The 16,743-nt window shown below is 45.0% G+C and overlaps 1 protein-coding gene across 6 annotated transcripts in view; it reads left to right on the forward strand.

Annotated features, from left to right (window-relative positions):
* OSGEP (O-sialoglycoprotein endopeptidase) overlaps window positions 1-16,743 on the forward strand; it is a 1,118,717-nt gene that overhangs the window by 673,063 nt on the left and 428,911 nt on the right. For all 6 annotated transcript variants that reach the window (XM_086927086.1, XM_086927089.1, XM_086927085.1 and 3 more), the window contains 2 exons: window positions 10,676-10,725; window positions 15,092-15,170. In XM_086927086.1, coding sequence (XP_086783212.1) covers window positions 10,676-10,725; window positions 15,092-15,170 — 129 coding nt within the window. The remainder of the gene's footprint in view (window positions 1-10,675; window positions 10,726-15,091; window positions 15,171-16,743) is intronic.

Below are 16,743 nucleotides of genomic sequence, written 5' to 3' on the forward strand. Positions count from 1 at the left end.
GACATACTACTGTCTCACCAACAATTTTTTCTACTTCAATTACCAACTTTATAGACAGACACAAGGGACGGCAATGGGCACCTGCTTCGCTCCCAGCTACGCGAACTTGTTCATGGGCTGGTGGGAGGAGCAGGTGTTCAGCTGCCAAGGTGACCAGGGAGAGTGGGTCATATTTTGGACCCACTTTATAGATCACATATTTTGTATATGGAAAGGAGACGAAGCCAGTGCCAGAAATTACATCTCAGCCTTCAACGATAATGTCTGGAACATTAAATTAACATCTCACATTAGTAAAGAAAAGGTAATATTCCTAGATACATCAGTGGAAGTAAAGAACAACAAAATAGCTACAAAACTCCACAGAAAAGAAACTGCGGGCAATAGTCTCCTTTTTGCTTCCAGTGCCCACCCCTATAGTCTTATCCAAAGTATCCCTTATGGGGAATTGTTAAGAGCTAAAAGAAACAGCAGCAGTATGGCAGAATTTGATATGGAGAAATCAGCGATGATTGATCGATTCAGAGAAAGAGGGTACACTAATAAAACAATTAATCAAGCTGTTGAAAGAGTCAACAAGGTACCAAGAACAGACCTGTTAGTACCCAAACAGAGGTCATTGAAGGAGGAAGATGAGGCGGTGAGGTTCATCACTACTTACTCAGGTCAAGCCTATAGGGTTCGCCAAATATTAACCAAAAATTGGCCAATCCTAACTACGGATGCTTTTCTGAGTAAACATGTGAAAGAAACCCCGCAGATAACTTTTAGAAAAGGGAAATCACTGAAGGATGATTTAAGTAAAAACGCAGTGACATCCAGAAAGAAACCTACAAATTCCAGTTCAGGAGGTTTTGAGTGTTGTATGAAATGCAAAGCCTGCAAAGGCAGTAATAACTGTATGAAGATCAATGTACCAAACAGTTCTAGAATGTTCACAATCAAAGAGCCCTTTGATTGCAATACTGAATTTTGTGTTTATTGTCTAATTTGTCCCTGTGGTACATTTTATATTGGTAGTACCAAGCACAGGGCAAAGATCAGGATATTAGAGCACAAACGAGCAATTAGGAATAACAATGAACAATACCCTGTTGCTCGTCACTTTAAGACATATCACGATCAAAATGATAATTTACTGAAGTTTGTTGTGTTGGATGCAGTTAATCAAACTGTGAGAGGGGGAGACAGACTGCACCAATTGAGAATTTTAGAATCTAAATTCATCATTGATTTCGAAACACTACATCCTACAGGGATGAACTGTAGTGAAGAACTAGCAGTCCATCTATGATATCAGTTATACAGTAGAAAAGACCCCGTCTGATTGCCTCCATGTACTTTTTATCTTGTAAATAGTGATGAAATTTGCAAAATTTTAAATCTTTTATGTGCACTTTTGCGATTTCTCTTTTGTTTGTACAGGAATTTAGGACCGAGTGAAACATCCAGGGACACCATGGAATTGAGTAACAATAAAATTACTGAATGTTGTCTACGATAAAGATGCCCAATTAGGGCGGACTCTGTGCTAATTCACTCATGCCCACTTGGGCGAGACAATTTGGGCGAGACACCGAAAATATAAAATGTATGATAACAATTATGAACCAGCCCACTGGGGCGAGATAAGAACTTTTGTAAATAATACACAATTTGACTGCACTTCGTGGCAATGTTTGTAAATTATGAATGTTTACCACTCCAAGATGGCTGACACAATTCTAAGTAGAGTGACCAGTACTAGTCCTCTTTCTGTGCAAACTAACTGGTATGTAAATAGCACCCAGCACAAATGAATTTTACCGTGACCAAGTCTTAGTGGCGAAACGCGTCGGTAGGCAGCTACCAGATTTTGTGCCTTAAATAAAGAACACTTAAGCATCCAGAAGCAGCCTGCGTATTTTCTTCGTGGAGGGAGAAAGTTGTATTGCATATATATATATATATATATATATATATATATCCAACACAAAGAGTCGCCTGCTGTGGAAGACACCACTCAAACCGGTAGGTTTTTGCCAACATTTCTTTATTGCAGGTAGCAACACGGGACCAGGAACCAGCTCACTGGATGTTCGAATCCCACCCAACGCGTTTCATGTAAGCACACTTCTTCAGGGGCTTGGGATCAAAAGAAATGCTGATGCACTTTTGGCGGCAACCTAAATGTTCAACTCTCCCCGCCTTGGTGGGCGTGGCCAAGACAACGGCCTGCTGGTAGTTGTGGTGCACGTCGTTATCCTTTAGTGAGCGGCATCACATTGCTTTGAGAAATAAAATTGAAAGTTTTTATCCAAGTGGATTAGTGGCACAGTTCCAAGTTGTTCGCGTTGCTAACTTGTCCCCGCAAAAAATGGCACCAGTTTCCATATGCAAATCCGCCGATAGACGAACTCGCTGGGATGCTGGAACAGCATCGGGGAGTCCTCCGCGGCTCAGGCAAAGCCGCTAACATCCAACACAAAGAGTCGCCTGCTGTGGAAGACACCACTCAAACCGGTAGGTTTTTGCCAACATTTCTTTATTGCAGGTAGCAACACGGGACCAGGAACCAGCTCACTGGATGTTCGAATCCCACCCAACGCGTTTCATGTAAGCACACTTCTTCAGGGGCTTGGCCTTTAGTGAGCGGCATTTAGGTTGCCGCCAAAAGTGCATCAGCATTTCTTTTGATCCCAAGCCCCTGAAGAAGTGTGCTTACATGAAACGCGTTGGGTGGGATTCGAACATCCAGTGAGCTGGTTCCTGGTCCCGTGTTGCTACCTGCAATAAAGAAATGTTGGCAAAAACCTACCGGTTTGAGTGGTGTCTTCCACAGCAGGCGACTCTTTGTGTTGGATGTTAGCGGCTTTGCCTGAGCCGCGGAGGACTCCCCGATGCTGTTCCAGCATCCCAGCGAGCTCGTCTATCGGCGGATTTGCATATGGAAACTGGTGCCATTTTTTGCGGGGACAAGTTAGCAACGCGAACAACTTGGAACTGTGCCACTAATCCACTTGGATAAAAACTTTCAATTTTATTTCTCAAAGCAATGTGATGCCGCTCACTAAAGGATAACGACGTGCACCACAACTACCAGCAGGCCGTTGTCTTGGCCACGCCCACCAAGGCGGGGAGAGTTGAACATTTAGGTTGCCGCCAAAAGTGCATCAGCATTTCTTTTGATCCCAAGCCCCTGAAGAAGTGTGCTTACATGAAACGCGTTGGGTGGGATTCGAACATCCAGTGAGCTGGTTCCTGGTCCTGTGTTGCTACCTGCAATAAAGAAATGTTGGCAAAAACCTACCGGTTTGAGTGGTGTCTTCCACAGCAGGCGACTCTTTGTGTTGGATGTTAGCGGCTTTGCCTGAGACGCGGAGGACTCCCCGATGCTGTTCCAGCATCCCAGCGAGTTCGTCTATCGGCGGATTTGCATATGGAAACTGGTGCCATTTTTTGCGGGGACAAGTTAGCAACGCGAATAACTTGGAACTGTGCCACTAATCCACTTGGATAAAAACTTTCAATTTTATTTCTCAAAGCAATGTGATGCCGCTCACTAAAGGATAACGACGTGCACCACAACTACCAGCAGGCCGTTGTCTGGGCCACGCCCACCAAGGCGGGGAGAGTTGAACATTTAGGTTGCCGCCAAAAGTGCATCAGCATTTCTTTTGATCCCAAGCCCCTGAAGAAGTGTGCTTACATGAAACGCGTTGGGTGGGATTCGAACATCCAGTGAGCTGGTTCCTGGTCCCGTGTTGCTACCTGCAATAAAGAAATGTTGGCAAAAACCTACCGGTTTGAGTGGTGTCTTCCACAGCAGGCGACTCTTTGTGTTGGATATATATATATATATATATATATAAATGTGTGTGTGTATGTGTGTGTGTGCGCGCTCCCTTTGCCAGTAACACACACCGCATTGCTCCTGGGTTAAAAATAGGACCGGGGTTTCTATAGGGAGCACAAATGGTCCCTTTTAAACCCAGTCACACAAGACATTAAAGCATACAAACTCCCTCTACCATTTACCACTACTGGACTGCACAACCCTGTTTTACAACAGGCATGATTTCTTCAACAACTAGGGCTGCATTTAAAACACTATACACAATTTTACACACACACAGAATACTTCTATTGGGAAATGAAGTCTCACACAGCAAGACTACAAACCCCGAAATACAAGTACATATCTTAAGACGCTACACAGCATTTCTTTCACCAACACAACATGTACTGCAACACAACATCATGTTTGCTACAATGACGTGTCCGCTTTACTAAGGGGACTGATTGCCACGATATGGTTGGGCATACCACAAACACACCTAACTCTCACACATTATGGGCGTGGCGAGCCCAAAAGGTGGAAGTCATCTCCTACCACAAGAGAATGATCTTGACACCATGAGGGAGCCGGTAACTCCTCAAGAGGAGTTACCTGCGACTTTCAAAGCTATTCATAAGGCCGGCAACTGGGGTTGACCGCGACCATAAAATTCGCCAAATACAGTGGAGGGGGTTAACACCCTACCACCACATATAACACCTACACACAGTAATATAAAAAAAATCAGCACCTTAAACCTTGCATATGCATACTTTATAGCAAAGCAGATTAACTGGGATAAGGAAAAGACACATACCTCACATCTGGTCCACCAGATAGGGCCTCCCACTTATCACAATGTATTCCTAACAATGCATAGACAACACATCCACTAACAGGTTGTTTCTGTTACAACAACTATTAACATCCATAAAGGCAGTACAAGCACAAAATAAGGTTGTGGGAGTGCATGGCGGATATACAGACGAGGAGGCTGAATATATTGTCGAACAGGGGTTTCTTTATTATCAGTTGACACAGTTTTGGGTTTAACTACAGGGTCAGGAGCCTCTTCCTCTGGATGGGTCTTCTCGCTTTCATGGTGGATGGATGAAGATGCCAGCGTTGGTCTTCCCTCTTCGGTTGGGAGACTGAGTTGACGTGGGGTTGTTGTATCCGTGGTGCTAGTTTCACCCGGAGGCTCGCCAAGAAGCGAGAAAATTGAGCCTGTCAGTTTTCTGGGCCAACTGTTTATACCAGTCACCTACACCTGGTAGTGCAAATAGGATTGGATTGGCTGTGACCGGGGAATAGTATAAGGCAAAAAGAATAAAGGACGCAGTGCCAAAGAAAAGAGATTCAGGAAACTAGTTGGGCATAGGGAAGTGATGGTGCGGCTATTAACAGTGGCCTCCATCTTTAGGTATCTGCCCCACTCCTACACAATCTGCTAGGAACCTAGGCGTCATCTTTGACACCCGGCTCTCCATGGAACTTCAGGTCAATAGGACGGTGGCCACCTGCTGGGGTGTCATCAGGACTCTGAAAAGAATCGTCCACTATCTTTCCCCACAGGCACGTAAGCAGGTTGTGATCGCTCTTGTTGGCTCAAGGCTCGACTATTGTAATTCACTCTATGCCGGGGCCAACAAGGGCCTTCTGCAGCGCCTGCAGGTTGTACAGAATGCGGCGGCGCGCTTTGTTTTGGCCCTGCCTTGGCTGTCCTCTGCGACCTTGGCTAGGAAGAATCTCCATTGGCTCCCTATTCCCTCCAGAATTTCGTTCAAACTTCTCTGCCTCACGTACAGTGCCCTGATGGCAGGCCCGGCTGATGCCCTGGGATCCTTGCTCACTAGGTATGTCCCGAACAGATGTTTGCGCTCTCTAGAGCTAAACCAACTGGTAGTCCCACGCGCTAAGAAGGCTAGATGGGGGAGCAAGGCCTTCTCCATTCTGGCACCCCAGTTATGGAACACACTTCCCCTGGAGATCAAATCACAGCCTTCTCTTGATCTCTTCAGGAAAGCGTTGAAAACCTGGTGCTTCATTAAAGCATATCAGTAAGCTCCTGTATCTGATTGCCCTCAGCTAGTTGTTTGAGTTAGGCGCCTTGACGCCCATTGGGCATAGTTGCGCGTTACAAATTCCACTTCATTCATAATGGCGATTCCGTGAGCACTTGAAGTCAGCAATTCCCGTGTTCCCTTCTTTACCCCAGACCACTCTTCCACCGCCTCCCTCAACAGTCCACTCTTCCACTCACCTCCCTCAACAGTTCACTCTTCCACCCACCTCCCTCAACAGTTCACTCTTCCACCCACCTCCCTCAACAGTTCACTCTTCCACCCACCTCCCTCAACAGTTCCCAACGCTTTCCCAGGACCGGCATCACTCATGGGCTCTGCCGCAACTCTCCGGAGTTGCGGCCCGCTCTCCAGCCTCCTCCGGGGGATACCACCACTCCTCTGTCCAGGGCTCGTCGGTCACCCCCATCTCCTTGCCGCTTGGGTCGTTGTCCTCACTCCCGGCGTTCAACTCCGTCTCGTCGTCCTGCTCCACGCGTCGTTTCTCTTCCGTCTTCGGCTCCTCCTTCCTGCTGGTCCAAGACGCCTCTTCCTGGGTTGCGTCTGCTTTCACGGGTGGATCCCTAATGCTTCCGGGTTCAGCTCCTCCTTCTGCCTCCGGACCCCTCTGCGGAGAAACAGGAAAGGTGGGTGTGTCTTTTCGTCTTTCCGGCCGGGATCTGTTTTGTCTCCGTCTTGTGCATACGGAGAATTCTGGTTGTGGTAGTCCCAGGCAGTGTCGTCCCCCGGAGGACCCCCTCTCACAAAGGTGCAGTTTTTTCTGGCTCCCTTATTACATGACAAAAACTACACAGAGTCTGCACACAGCACACTCAAATGTTAATGTATCTCTGCCTTGCACTTTATCACAAGCGAGCTCAATATCACTAACAGCAGGCATTAGCCTACTAAAAATTGTGAGACCATTCGCAAATAGTTAGCCAAAAGGCCCACTGTGCACAGTGCACATTCAGGGCCGTAACCCTCATTAAAGCAAGGGCCAAAAACGCACATGTCAACATCTTTGATGTACAGGTCAACATCTTTGGTATACAACATGGGTGGAGTACTCTTCATAAAGGAAAATAAACATCCACAAGTATGCCTTTACATACGTATATAGATATTATTTATATTATGGTTTTAGGTATGTTTAAAGGTACAAACTAAAGTGCCCCAAACACAGTCAACAGGGCTTTGCTATACAAACGCATGATGCTTCCAAGGTTAAGGCCTTCTTTCCTCTCCCCTCAGTTGCCTCATAAGGACATAGACAGGACACGTAATCATATGATAATGTCCAGGTTCTACAATACCATAAAAATGGAAGGGTAAAAATAAATTTCAACAGGTCAACAGCCTACGCATACAGTGTTCTGTCACTACCAAAGCGAGCAGCAAACACAGAATACATACACACATAAAGCATCCAGGCACCCCAAAAAACCCTTAAGCTAAATCTACACAATGCATTAAAGCCTGCCCATTACATGAACAAAAGAAGAACATTCTGGCAAAATACAAAGTATAGCTAGTGGTTGGTAAAGACCATATTAAAAATAGCACACACAAAATAAAAACACGCACATCAGGCGTTAGCCTACACAAAGATGAATGGGCCTATAAAATATAACTATTTCAATAGACATCCAAGGGTTTTGTTCCTGGTCATGTCTAAAATATTTAAAATACTCGCAAATGCAAATATACATAAGAGTATATTTATGTATACTTTCCTCAAAGGAGAGCTATATGGATACATACTATGTACACACAACAGGAGAACTCAGATTCTAAAAAAAAAAAAGAACAAGTGGTACCACAGCATTTATGTTTTTTATTATCCTATGAGGATCAACTACACTTTACTCCCTCCTCCACAATAACTAAATACTACTACACAATTGATGCACAGTTTGTGAATCTAGAAGATATCTATGCTGCAAAACGAAAATATTACTTGCCTGTAATAATTGTTTTGCAGCCTAGACTCTTCTAGATTCACATACGACCCGCCCGCCTTCCCTATGAAGGAGTAAAAATTAATAATAAAAAAAGTACATGAATAAATAAACAGAGACTCAAACCATAGTGCCTACAAAAAAATAGTACATAAGTACTTATAAGGGCTAGAAAATAGCAAAAGCTACACATCTCTTCTTTAAAATTACATACATTATTTATATATATAAGACAATATATAGAATTTAGGACAATAATTCATCTCTCACATTGAAAGAAGGGTCATGCTTTATTGAAATAGGCACTTGCCTTATTCTAATAAGCACAAACCTAAGAATTCTTTGTTTGTACAAGGGAGTCAACATGCTTATGTTGAATGATATATGCACTTGCACTTTGAAAATTATAAATGTTACATTTAATAGATAGAGATACACACATGTATATATCTCCTCTATTTTGAGCATTTTTTACAATTATCCCTGTATTAATGCTGTGTTGTGAGAGGTCCTGCAATAAGGTATTCACTTGGATATCTATGTATTCAGAAAGTGTTAAGATGGCCGCTGTGTTTTACCTAACAGTGCTTCCCTATGAGTCCCTTTTCTGTTTTTATCACCCTGCATGTATGTGAAAAGGAAAGCTCTGACCAACGCATAAACATCGTGAGCAAGGGAGCGTGACTCCCGAAACGCGTTGATGAAATATGCTTAAATAAATAAGCTTTTTGACAAAACCTGTTCGTGAGTGCCTGGATGCTTTCAGTGGCAGAAACTGTGGAATCTGGAATCTTATTCTGAATATATATATATATATATATATATATATATATATATATATATATATATATATATAGTAACCGGGACCCCCGTGAGAGCCCCGCGCTAGGGTGAGAACTGACCATGTGTGACCCCCCTCTCTTCTCGACTCAAGCCGCCTGTACAGCAAGTTGGACCGGATCCGAAAGATACAGTTGTGACGAGGAAGAAGACGGGCCCTTTAACTGGACCAAAGGCCTTGCGGAGGAGGTGGAGTCGAAACATAAAATAAAAGGTGTTTCCGAGAGGCAACAGGTGTGTTATTTCACCGGAGGACCGGTCAGTGAGGAGCAGGGCGGAGTGGCGGGAAGCAGCGAGGACGAGTGGAGAAGAGGAGGACGAGAGTACAGCGAGGACGAGTGGAGAAGAGGAGGACGAGAGTACAGCGAGGACGAGTGGAGAAGCGGAGGACGAGAGTACATCGAGGACGAGTGGAGGATCGGAAGGCGAGAGTACGGCGACAGCTTCAGGTGGATTAGTGAAGACTGCATTGCGGAAGAAGAGGAACCCTCGACCCAGGACCAGGGAGCACAACCGACCGCCGGAGAAATCCCGGACATCCCAGAGCAGTCGACAGGACGAGACGGGAGCGAAGAGGACGAACAGGAAACGCCCGGAGGCCAACACCACGATCCGCCCAGCCGTACACCAGGAGGGGTACGGCTCACTGAAGTGCGTAATCGCTTCTTAGGTTGGTTTAAAAAGCGAGCGAGTCGCATTAATTAGACAGCGACTGTTTCCCTTGCGAGATCCCGGGTTTCCTACACTGACACCACTCCCCGCTCTGTGATCTTTAGGTTAAGTTCCCGTTTGGTGTAAAACACTGGGTGGTCCCCCCCCCCCCCCCCCCCCCCCCCCCTCCAACGGTCCCTACCTTGTGCACATTTGTCTGATATTCCAACCATACTGATACAGGCCTCTCTTTTGTTTCCCCTTCTCGGTGCCGGCGAGGGTGGACAGCACGGAGCCTCCGGAGCCCAGCAGAAGGAGGAGCCCCGTCAGAAGAAGAGAAGAGGGAGTGCTCCGGAAAACCCGGCGAGAACGGAGCAGATCACCCCACAGAGGAGCGGTTCGAAAGACATGTACCGATTCCTTGTATGAGAGAATAAATCCTGGCATAACAAAGACACGACTCCTGCCTTTTACTAGTCCCGCCGTTACATATATATATATGTATATATATAAACTAAACAGTAGCAACTTTGTTGCATGTCTCCTATTATAACAACTGATGACGCTTTTTGGAAAAGGGCACACTGAGCTACCGACATAGCTCATAAACACACAATTAAATAACAAAATTGTAAGAAGAAAAAAATAACATAAGTTACTATGCTTTTCATACTCCGCTATAAACAGCAACGTTTTTAAAATAAACTAGTATAGCAGAAGAGAAAAAGTGTTGATATGTATATTAATAAATCACCTTTTACAAGTCAACAAGTGTCCCTGCACTCTCAGCTCTTTAAACAATCAATATTATACTTATTCAACAAACACATAACCACAACTCAAAAAGAGGAAAAATAATCTGACAGCTTGCACACACACAAAGGGGGTTGTAGCCTCACGAGGGGGATCATATTTCTCAACCTCCCAACAGAAAAAAAATATATATACAAAAGCACTTTCCGTCTCCAAACACTAGATGGCGGAATATGCACAGTTTGTGAATCTAGAAGAGTCTAGGCTGCAAAACTATTCTTACAGGTAAGTAATATTTTCGTTATCATATCTAGGTAGTGAAAATAATAAACACCTGCAAATCATTTTACCATGGTAATTATAACAAGCCTGTTATACATATAAACATACCAATGAAGCATACAGGGTACCCTATAAAAATGCTTTCTATGCTATTTTATATCACTTATCCCACGACCCTTCCCCCCACATTCAAGTAACTTTAGAGTGGCAACCATGTTATTGTCTCTAGTTAAAAATAAATACCTACTGCACCTGCTAATGTAGAATTATGATGTCTATTCCATCTATTTTCATTCTCATTTTCATAGATCTCCAATGATCCCAGCCCAGGGTACAATATAGAGCAAATGGCCAAAAAGTAAGTTGATGCATATGTTAACTACTGAAATGAGATTGCGTGAGGGGAGCAGGTTTTTTTTCGTGGGGGGCGGAGGAGTAGTGCTTATCGGGTAAATACTGAATCAATAGAGGCAGCATAGAGGTAATTCTTAGCATAATGAATTACGACAGAGGAGTATTGGCTAATAGTTTGAGTGACACAATAGTATTAGAGGACATGGTCTAAACAGTTGCTGACTGCCACACAAAGCAAAAATCATGAATCAAAGTCGTAAATCTAGCTGATAATGCTATTTTTTGGGTTATGCATCTTTATATTATTTTTAAAGACTAATGAAACATTGTACAACATCCATGAACCATGGTAACCAACCCAGCAGGAATGACCACAAAGCAGTCATATAGTGTCTATTGTATGCAAAAATAAGTGTGTAAAAAGCAAACACAAGGAGATGATGGACGGAGCACTGAAACCTTTCAGACACTCACCCCCAGTCACAGATCTGGGTTGAATCCATCATCATTCTTTAGCTCACTTCGTCACCTCAGTCCAGACCCAGCTATATGCAAATCAGTCTTGACCCTGTGCCTCATGGGAACAGTCCAGCCTGAACTGCCAAGCCAGTTCTTCCCTGAACCAGAAACAAGCATCCTGGGACCGGTTTCTGGGTAACACCCTTCATCAGCCAGGCTAGCTTGAATCCAGTGGCAAAGTGAGCGGGGACCCATGTCTGGGCATACCCTGCTAGCCAACTTAGGACAAATAAAGCAAACACAAGGAGATGATGGACGAGCACTGAAACTTTTCAGATACTCACCCCCAGTCACAGATCTGGGTTGAATCCACCATCATTCAAAATAAATGTATAGCCATTTTGACAACCTCATGGTCTGTTTTATCCTCACCGGGTAGTCCAAAGACCCCAAATCCTCTCATACTTGCGTTCACATCCTCTCCAGTTATAAACCATCTTTTCAGGTCTAGCACAGTAGTCCATACCACTAGCTCAGACCTTCAGACTTGGGGGCGGCACATCCCCTGCATCGTACAGTGTCAATCTTCGATGCAAGGAAGCCAACTCCATCTAAAGTTCTATGCCTACAAGAGTCTGCCCAACCCTTCATTATTCCCAACAACACTACAGTGGGTCACCAGAAATGGGGGTTATGTCTTCAACTTACTAGTTCAATATAAATCTCTTGCCAGCATTGCTCCAAAAGAGGACAATTCCAAATCGTATGATAAAATGTACCCTTTAGGTCACCGCATAGCGTGCATTCTGAGTTTTATGCCGTGCCTTTTTTCCAGAGTCTTTCACGACTGCAGTAAATTCTATGTAAGTAATGGGATTAAAATAGTCGTAAGTTGGGGTTATGGCCGGTTTGAATAACCCTCATAACCTCCTGCCAATCCTCATCATCATCTAATTCCCCAGTGCCTCTTTCCCATGCCTGTCGTACTCCCTGCAGGCGTCCTGGAGCTTTCATTAAAAGGGATCTGTACCGCCTCAATATTCCCTTTGCGCCTAAAGGCTCCATGATTACTTTTATTTCAGGTGGGTTGCATCTCTCCGAGGTGGGCTCAATATATACCTAGGGCATGGCGAAGTTGATGGTATGGAAAAAAAAATGTGAAATGAATGCAATTAGAACTCTTCAGCTAGTTATTCAAAGGATAAAATGTGGCCATGGTCCCATGCATCCCCCAAGCCCAAAATATCAACAAATCCCGTTGGTGGAAGCCTACAATTGGCACTCATGTTTTAACCAGGTTCTGCCCACAAGGGAATTAGAGTTGTAGATTTACCTAGCCATTTGATACGAGTTAAAGCTTGCCTCCAGTATATTATTGGGAGTCTGGTCATTTGTTGTAGAGTGCGGAGAGCAACCCCATAAGGCAGATCTAGAGTTCCTAATTTCTTAATGGACGCCAACTCTAGTTACCATGAGCAGTCATGCCTTTCTCGCAACAGCCAGTCCCAGATGTGTATCGTCTCTGCTGTACAATAATAGAGCTGAATATTGAGGAGACCCAAGCCACCCATGCATACTGGTATTGAGCAGTTAATATAGTAGACTCTAGAGATTTTACCCACCCAGAAGAACTTTGAGGTCAGTGCTTGCACTTCCTGAAAGAATTTAGCAGGAATGCTAAATGGATAATCATGCAGTACATAAAGAAAGTGTCTGAGTATGACCATTTTGTAAAACTCAACTATTCCCATTAAGTTAAGCGGTAACAAGGACCATGATTCCATATCTCCTCTAGTGCGTCTCTGAATAGGAATTATTTTGATATCCCAGGCAATTCGAGGATTGTTGGAAACATGAATCCGTAGTTATTTGAAGGAGCCATCTTACCCCGGGACATGACATCTGACGGGTGTTGTGGTGGGTGATGCATCAACTAGGTGTACAAAAGTAGACTTCCCCAATTGAAGCACAACCCAGAGGCCTCCTCATACACTCTTAGTATTTGTGTCAGAAACGATAGGGAGCCTTGTGGATTTTGGAGGTAGAGGAGAAAATCTTCTGCATAGAACAGTACTCTAATCTGACACGTTTGCCCAGAGAAACCGATACACCTGCGCAGCTCCCCTAAGCCACTTGCTGAAGACTCTATTGCTAAAACAAAAAGAGGATGAAAAAGAGGGCAGCCCTTGAGAGTACCACGTTCAATGAGGAAAAAGAGAGCACCCTGTGTTTTTTTCTCACCTGAGCCTGTTGAGCGTCATAGAGGGCCTTCACAAAAGCCATAAACTTAGGGCCTATATTAATTTTTCTCAGTACTTGCCATAGAATGGGCCAGTGAACCATGTTGAAGGCTTTTTCACAATCCAGTAGAGGTAGCGCGGCCAGGCCCTGCAGTTCATCTCTGTTGGCCAATGCTTCCTGTAGTTTACGCAGGCAGTGCCTCATACCCCTGCCTGCCATAAACCCATTTTGATCCTCGTGGACCATTGTCCGGACAACCATTGCTTACCTGGTGGCCCGCACTTAATCTCAATATTGAGGAGAGAGATAGGCCTGTAGAGGTCCATTCCTCTGGAGGTTTGTTCAGCTTGTGGATCACTGATATATTTGCACCTCATAGATAATCAGGGAGAGAGCTCAAATGCCTATCTCTGTAGAAATGTTGACTGGGTGGAGTGTCGGGAGCGTAGAAAACAATTAGAAAAATCCAACCAGGAAGCCATTAGGTATCTGAGACCTGCCGGAGGATGAGGCGGATGCCGGCAACTGGATTTCATCTAGCCCCAGAGGAGTGTGCGGTAATTCTAGGTCTGCTGCAGTACGAACTATAGCAGGAGGTCTTTCGCAATGGGATACAATAGCTCCAGCAGTGGGGAAGGCCTGTCTTAGTGAAGTACACGTAATAGTCTGCAAAAGCGGCTGCAATCTCAGAGGTCCCAGAGACCAGGTTTACCTAGCTTTACGCACAGATGGCCTCAGTTTAACCCCCTCTTCCTTTTGGAATAGCCAATAGAGGAGCTTACCAGCTTTATTGAAAATACTCATAGATCCCATATCTAGAAGAAGTCGTTAAACGTTTGGCCATATCTAACTGTTTCCCAGTTTGTCACGGGTTCTTACAAAGGCCCTCCAGAAGCTCCCTAGACCCCTCTGTTTCTTAGGGCTACCTCATGGTCAAGCGAACGGATCCAGGCCTCCAGATCCGTAATATCGCTCTCCTACCCTCTCTTTCTCCTCCCCACCGTGCACTGTGGAGAAAGCTCTGCCCCGGACCACTGTTTTAAACGCCTCCCAGAGGCTTAAGGGGCGCTACTAACGTGACAGCAGGCAGTCTTTTCCCTGTCAGATCCTGTCCTGCGCCTCTTGAGCCAGGCTTCCCTGGGCTTCTAGACGGCCATGATCGTGTCACGGTCCAGCTGTGGTGATCATCCGCCATTGCTTCCCTCCCTCAGTCTCAGATTAGGCAACTTCCATTGGCAGCCGGCCTTTAAAAAATCGTAACATTTACAACAAAAGACTCACATATTGCTCATGTACGACCAGAACAACATCAGCAGACTAAGATTAAACAGGTTTTCAGGCTATAATCAGGACGCACACACCACACCGTTCTTTGACAATGAGAGAATGTTAAAGAACAGTAAACATTTTCTCTCGGAAACACTTTGATGTTTCTTGGGGTTATGCTTACACTATATCAGATACTTAATGTAAGTAACATATAACTGCCCAGATCATTCACGGTGCAGTTTAACTAGTCGCTGCCCTAGTTAATGTTCGATGGAAGAAGATGTTTTAAGTGATAGAGGAAATGACCAAAGAAGGCCGCATTGATTTATAATAGAATTTGGGTGTGACAGGGCACTGGTAGTGTTTTGTCACTTCTCTCAATTTTTTTATTTGTTTTGCAGTGGAAGGGCATTTGTGGCGTTGCCGTACAGTGTGAAAGGAATGGATGTCTCTTTTTCCGGAATTTTGTCCTATATTGAGGTAATTTACATTATTTTTTTTCTCTTTGCCCTGCTAAACTATATTTTTCATTTTTTGGACTTTTCTTGAATTATTCCTTAATAGGTGTGAAATAGAATATGACTAAATAAGCATTTAACACATGAAATGCGCACCTTATTTGCAGCAATTTGTAATACCTCCTTTTTTGAACTCTTAAAAAATCGCACGTGCTGCGCATTCTTTTTCCAGTACTCTGTGCCCCATCACCTAAATTAGTGGCATGGGTCTGCAGCTGAGACTGGCACAGTGGACGCTGGCTGACATAGTGCTATTTATCCACGATTCCTGAACAGCTACCTTGAATCAAGAGCATGGTTCATGCCAGAGTATCGGAAATGCAGGGCAAGCTTAACCCAACCCATGCATAAGATCCACCGTCTCCCCTGATCGGAGATGCAGCGATCAGCGAATCTTGCCCTGATTTTCACAGTACATGAGCTTGAAGCTTGCCTAGATTCACAGTTCCAAATAAGGACTGGCAAATGGAAAAACATTTGTAAAAAACGTAACAAAATGCCTGGTCAAAGGCAATGATGTGCATTTTAATCCCAATATGCAAGAGGTCAGGCCCTCTGGCCGACTCTTGCACACAGCTGAAGGCATGCGGAGCAGGGTTGGGCCCGTTTCCTGGTAAGTGCGCGCAAAGGCCTTGCACTGGTGGAGGCCCTACACATTGGTTGTTGGCCACATTCGGCAGATGAGGTACAGGATCTAGACAGAAGTTTGTGAGAGTTTGGAGAAGGTTTGGTTGTTCATCCAGGCACTGTACCCAACCTCTGCTGTGCTTCACCAAGGGCTCTACTCGGCGAGTTTCGGGCATGGGCAGTCCAGAAGCCCTGTAGCCTGCCCTGCTGGGCATGGCTGAAGTGGTTGGCAGCTCATAGAAGGTTGGCTGTAATATTTGGCCAGAGGCCAAACCCCAATGCGTATTCCGCAAGGGGCCCACACATACTTGGGTGCAGGGTCTTGTCGGAAGCCAGGCTATCTAGCAAGCCCCTGCTGCACACGGGAAGAGTTTGATGCAGTGGGCAGCACTGTGGCTACCAGGAGTGGATGTTGAGTAAGAATACGTCTGGTTTTGGCCTATTGTTGGGTTCATTTTGTTCATGAGTTAGAAGAGAGGGTGTAGGAAAGTGCACTTTTTTTGCGTGGTTACCCCCTAACATTTTGCCACATACCTGATAACTTGTGTGAGTGGATGCTGGGATCCTGCTAACCAGGCCCCAGCACCTATTTGCTTTCCTAAAACTATACCCCTCTTACCCACAATTGGCACACCTCTGGGCTACCTGTAAGCCACTTGTTAAAGGTACCCCTGGTACCACGGGCCTTGTGACCAGAGAGAGCTTCTGAGGGCTGCAGCATGTATTATGCCACCCTCAGAAGCCCCTCACCTTAACACCCATGCACAGTCAGAGCAGGCTGCGTGATTTGGAGCAGACCAAACTGAAGAGTCGACATGGCACACATCCCTGTGTGCCATGCCCACAAAAACTGCCTGTGGCATGGGTAAGTCACCCCTCTATCAGGCCTTATCGCCCTAAAGGCGGGG

The sequence above is a fragment of the Lissotriton vulgaris genome, chromosome 6 (genome assembly GCF_964263255.1).
Source record: "Lissotriton vulgaris chromosome 6, aLisVul1.2, whole genome shotgun sequence".
NCBI classification, from domain to species: domain Eukaryota; kingdom Metazoa; phylum Chordata; class Amphibia; order Caudata; family Salamandridae; genus Lissotriton; species Lissotriton vulgaris.